Source organism: Sinocyclocheilus anshuiensis, unplaced genomic scaffold, assembly GCF_001515605.1.
Source record: "Sinocyclocheilus anshuiensis isolate Anshui unplaced genomic scaffold, SAMN03320099.WGS_v1.1 scaffold1203, whole genome shotgun sequence".
NCBI lineage: Eukaryota > Metazoa > Chordata > Actinopteri > Cypriniformes > Cyprinidae > Sinocyclocheilus > Sinocyclocheilus anshuiensis.
The window spans coordinates 329,539-335,489 of record NW_015539980.1 but is presented as its reverse complement, the minus strand read 5'-3'; the positions used below and the strand labels follow the sequence as shown (position 1 = coordinate 335,489).

The following is a 5,951-nucleotide window of genomic DNA, read 5'->3' as shown; positions in this document are numbered from 1 at the left end:
CCACTGAACGTAAACAACGTATGCTGTTCTGTGTCAGCTGCGTCACAACGGATCTGTTTCCTACGTTGTTTACGCTTTGATCTGAACGAAAACAGCTTATCCGTGTGACGCAGCTGACACAGAACAACATACGTTGTTTCATAACGTATCCGTGTGGTGCGGCTGACACAGAACATCATACACGGTTTACATCTAGCTGATACTCTCCAAAATGGCGCCAGGGTGATGCGGAGGAGACTAATTGTTGAATAAAGTTTTTTTTTTTTTTCTTTTGCGCTCAAAAAGTATTCTCGTAGCTTCGTATAATTGCGGATGAACCCCTGATGTCACATGGATTATTTTACCGATCTCCTTGCTACGTTTCTGGACGTTGATCGTGGCAATTACATTGCTGTCTACGGGAGGGTCAGAGAGCTCTCAGAATTAATCAAAAATATCTTAATTTGTGTTCCGAAGATGAACGGGGGTCTTGCGTGTTTGAAATGACATGAGGGTGAGTAATTAATGACAGAATTTATTTTTGGGTGAACTAACCCTTTAAACATACTAACTGAATTAATACATTATTTTATTCTTATTACAGTTAATGTTTATTTTATTGCAAGTAACAAGAACATTATTTTATAGTTTTGTTTTTTTTTTAGTTAATAATAACCATGAAAGTGATTACAATGAAACATGTTTGTTTTTGTCTAGAATTAAACGCAAAGCATGAGATTTTAAAGTGTTGAATTTTAGAGTGGAAAAGATGACTTTCAGCATTAAGACTTAAATTTCCATCAGAAGTAGTGGTCGACCGATACTGTTTTTTTTTTTTTTTGACAGCCGATGCCGATATCTTGGAAAGCAGGGTGGCCGATGGCGGTTATAAAGCAGATATAATTTTATTAATTTGAATGAATTAAGAAGATTTTTTCTTAAAAAATATTGTTTGAAAAAATGCCAAATATCATGTTTCAAGGCCGATATATCGGCTGACCACTAATAGAAGACTTGGAATGCAATACATGTCATACAGACTACCTTTAAAATTATTTTTGAGCTCAACAAATCCAGTCTCAGCAGTTTGCTCATTCTTGCAAACATCTTAATTTACATTGCATGACATAAAAGATGCCTGAATTTTCATTTGAGTAATTAGTCTTACAGCGCTGTTGAATATGTTTGTGCTGACCTTTTGAAAGACGTATCCCCCCGCAGGGCCCCAGCCCACAATGGGGTCGGATGAGGGTTTGCCGTTAATGTTGGGTTGAGAGTTAATGGTCAGAACCCCTCTGCGGTTCACCTTCTCCAACTCATCCTTCAGCAGGTTGGTCTCTGGAGCCAGAGGATCGTCGTTCCACGGCAGACACATGACCTACGGAAAGCAGAAGGATAGCAATCATACATGCAAAACTGGAGTTTGAACATTTTGTAATTATTTACTCACCCTCAAGTTGTTCTAAACCTGTAGGAGTTTCTTTCCTTTGAGCACAAAACAAGATATTTTGAAGAATGTTTTGTAACCAGAATGTTTCTGGTTCCCTTTGACTTAGTTTTCCCCCCTCATACTGTGGAAATCAATGGCTACCAGCAACTGTTTGGTTACCAACATTCTTCAAAATATCTTCTTGTGTTTAACAGAGGAAATAACTAATACATGCTTGGAACAACTTAAGGATGAATAAATGATCACAAAATGTTTATCTTTGGGTGAACTATCCCTTTAAATGTTACAAATCGCAATTCTCATTCGATTATTTTCTTTTATTAGGAGACTGAACACAAACCAAAAGTCAAAAACAGCTGCTTCTCATTATGTAACAAAAGAACAACAAAAGACTGTGTAAGACCAACATTATAAGAACAGATAGTTCTGTCTGTAAATTAAGAATGAATGAATCACGTTTGCTGATAAACAGACCTCTGCACATCAGTTGAATTCAACATTAATGTACAAAATGTACCTAGTTGTGACATTACTTGGCAACTGCAAACAATTATCTTCCTTTGTGTTGTTCCAAACAACACCCCTTCATAAGTTCTTCCTTGTCTTGACTTGTTTGGGTCACGTTGTGCTCTATATTTGTGTATTATTTGATGTTCCTTCACATGAATCAATTGTGCCTACATAAATACACCTACCACAGTGTAGTCTGATACTGATACTGGCTGTACAACTCTACCTTGTGTCCATTGCGGTTGGTTTGGGCGGTGATGTAGTTGGTGAAGACTTCATAAACACTCTCCTCGTTCATTAGTTCCTCACCCCACATCTGCAGGAGGGCCTCTTTCGGAGATTTACTCTTCAGGTAGAACAGGTAGTAGTCTGTCAGCTCGCCAAAGGCTGGTGACGAGGAGTTACCCCTGATAAGATGGCAGACATGTTAATGAACTTTTTTTGGCCTCTACATCTTGGACCACACACACAAAAGGTTCAGAAAAGAAACATTTCAATGCATGTACCATCTTCCGTTGGGAAAGTCATCCCAGTCTTGCGTTCTGTGGATGTAGCTTTTGGGTCGGGAAGCCCAGAAGATTGGCCTGACGTCTTCTACCTTACGCTTCGGATGAGCGCTGACGGCCCAGGGCAGAGGTCGCCTAAAGGTAACAAGATTAATGCAAAGAGGTGACTCATATGAAGCCTGTCAAAAGCACTTCCAGGCCATATTTTACCCCAAAAATCAGAAGATTTTGAAGAATGTTTTGTAACCAGAATGTTTCTGGTTCCCTTTGACTTAGTTTTCCCCCCTCATACTGTGGAAATCAATGGCTACCAGCAACTGTTTGGTTACCAACATTCTTCAAAATATCTTCTTGTGTTTAACAGAGGAAATAACTAATACATGCTTGGAACAACTTAAGGATGAATAAATGATCACAAAATGTTTATCTTTGGGTGAACTATCCCTTTAAATGTTACAAATCGCAATTCTCATTCGATTATTTTCTTTTATTAGGAGACTGAACACAAACCAAAAGTCAAAAACAGCTGCTTCTCATTATGTAACAAAAGAACAACAAAAGACTGTGTAAGACCAACATTATAAGAACAGATAGTTCTGTCTGTAAATTAAGAATGAATGAATCACGTTTGCTGATAAACAGACCTCTGCACATCAGTTGAATTCAACATTAATGTACAAAATGTACCTAGTTGTGACATTACTTGGCAACTGCAAACAATTATCTTCCTTTGTGTTGTTCCAAACAACACCCCTTCATAAGTTCTTCCTTGTCTTGACTTGTTTGGGTCACGTTGTGCTCTATATTTGTGTATTATTTGATGTTCCTTCACATGAATCAATTGTGCCTACATAAATACACCTACCACAGTGTAGTCTGATACTGATACTGGCTGTACAACTCTACCTTGTGTCCATTGCGGTTGGTTTGGGCGGTGATGTAGTTGGTGAAGACTTCATAAACACTCTCCTCGTTCATTAGTTCCTCACCCCACATCTGCAGGAGGGCCTCTTTGGGAGACTTGCTCTTCAGGTAGAACAGGTAGTAGTCTGTCAGCTCGCCAAAGGCTGGTGACGAGGAGTTACCCCTGACAAGATGGCAAACACGGTCCTTCACTTTTCTCTAACTACCCAAACATAAAACTCAGAATAGAAACATTTAAATGTATGTACCATCTTCCGTTGGGGAAATCATCCCAGTCTTGCGTCCTGTAGATGTAGCTTTTGGGTCGGGAAGCCCAGAAGATTGGCCTGACGTCTTCTACCTTACGCTTCGGATGAGCGCTGACGGCCCAGGGCAGAGGTCGCCTAAAGGTAACAAGATTAATGCAAAGAGGTGACTCATATGAAGCCTGTCAAAAGCACTTCCAGGCCATATTTTACCCCAAAAATCAGAAGAATAATACACACACACACACACACACACACACACACACACACACACTGTAAATACAAAACTTGAAGCCCCAGTTACAGGCCCCATGACATGCCTTCATGTCATGCCATGGTAAAATCACTGTAATGCACAGTCTCTTAGGGTATTTCTTTATTAATCAAGGGCATTAAACTACAATCCATTTTTCATGTGGGCAAGTGCTGATTTATCGCCAATGTGCATCAGGAAGTAGTGAATGTATTTCCTGTTAGAAAGAACAGGAGCAGTTTATCGCTTTCTCAGAATGAAGTCACTCACCGGGGATCCTCTGCCCATAAGCCCAGCTGTCTGAGCACCTCCATGGTGGCCACCTCTCTGTTGAGCGTGTAAAAGTGCAGGCCCGGGACCTCTCCGCTGGCCAGAAGAACCTTACACATCTCCACCGCCTGCTGGATGCCGTAGCTGCGAATGGCGGCGTCATTATCCTTAATGGGCTCAATTACCTGCGTGATCTCCTCCGGCACTTCCAGTTTGGAGAGTTTGACCAGCTGACGCAGTGAGTGATACCCCTGCGCAAACAACGGAGATTCAAACTTTGAAGAATAACAAAAAACAAAAACAAAAAAGAACACTGAAATCAAAGAGGAATTCACTGACATCTAAACTTCCTCCATTATATTTTCCAGAATGCTTTTTTTGTACAGTGGCCAAAATGATTAGAACACTAGTATTTTCAGCAGCTAAAAATGGTTTTAAGTCCACAAGAAATCTCAGTTTACATTTCCAAACATTCATTTTGCCATTAATTGTAATAATCCAGTGAGATTTTTGTCTGACAGCAGCCAGTGCTCCACACAGAGATCTGATCATCATCATCATCAGTCTGTAGAAACAGTGTTTTATTTTAAACAGAATTTATCGCAACAAGTCTGAATGATCATATGCACAAATTAAGTTCAACAGAGGGGAAAATAATTGCTTAAATTTCAACCTGAGGTTTCTCACACGAGGCTACTGTATGACTTTAAAACAGGAATGTCAAAAGGGGCACCGCGTAATTCTAGGTGTATGTATGTACGTATGCATTTATATCGCCTGTGGAAAGCATAGGACCATAAAATGTTCGTCCAATCATATTTCTCCTGTATATTAACGCATGTATTTGCATACCTCTGCACACACTGTTCGCGCAGACATGATACGTCATCAGCACGTTTCATTACGCTATTGCAGACTGAGTGAGAAGTGTTATTGTAATATTACGCGCTTTGTACTGTCAAGTTTTCTCACGGCTGAATGAGACATGAGACATAATCTTTGCCTTCAACCCTCCACCAACACCGTAATCCCTTACCTAATTTTTGTTCATGGTCAAAAATAAATAATTTTCAGGTAAAAGAAAACCCTCTCCGGGTCAAAATGACTGAAACAATATATGGGTCAAAAACTACGATGCTGGCTTATAGATAACCAGTAGTTTGTATTAGATAACCAGTAGTCTTGTCCAATAACACTACTCTGTATGACCTTTGTTTGTACTAAAATGTAGTGCAATAAATGCATTAAAGGGGTCATATGATGTTGCTAAAAAGAACATTATTCGGTGTATTTGGTGTAATGAAATGTGTTTATGCGGTTTAAGGTTCAAAAAACACATTATTTTCCACATACTGTACATTATTGTTTCTCCTCTATGCCCCGCCTTTCTGAAACGTGTCGATTTTTACAAAGCTCATTGGTCTGAAAAGCGAGGTGTGCTGTGATTGGCCAGCTATCCAGTGTGTTGTGATTGGCCGAATACCTCAAGCGTGTGACGGAAATGTTACGCCCCCTCACCATATTGTGATGCCCTGTCCGGCCGGAGCGATGAGACAAAAACATTAAAACCCATTATAAACCAGGCATTTGTTGCATCCAGTGGGACATAATTATGGATTAGAATGACTTATACGGTCTTTTTACACGTTGCGTTGCATCGCGCCGCGTAAACATAAAACCATGCCTGCATTTGTGATCGGAGAAATGACAAACAACAAGCACTACTCTACACTGCTCAAAACTCGCGTTTGAATCAACAGTGGCAAATCCTTTAAATATGAAAACGTACTTACAGTCTGTGAGTCAGAACAGCC

At 39.9% G+C, this 5,951-nt stretch overlaps 1 protein-coding gene across 1 annotated transcript in view; it reads right to left on the bottom strand.

Annotated features, from left to right (window-relative positions):
• mthfr (methylenetetrahydrofolate reductase (NAD(P)H)) overlaps positions 1 to 5,951 on the bottom strand; it is a 17,976-nt gene that overhangs the window by 3,423 nt on the left and 8,602 nt on the right. The window contains exons 6-9 of the mRNA XM_016484306.1: positions 4,138 to 4,388; positions 3,618 to 3,752; positions 3,352 to 3,532; positions 1,175 to 1,357 (exon numbers count right to left, since the gene is read on the bottom strand). Of these exons, the coding sequence (XP_016339792.1) occupies positions 1,175 to 1,357; positions 3,352 to 3,532; positions 3,618 to 3,752; positions 4,138 to 4,388 (750 nt within the window). The remainder of the gene's footprint in view (positions 1 to 1,174; positions 1,358 to 3,351; positions 3,533 to 3,617; positions 3,753 to 4,137; positions 4,389 to 5,951) is intronic.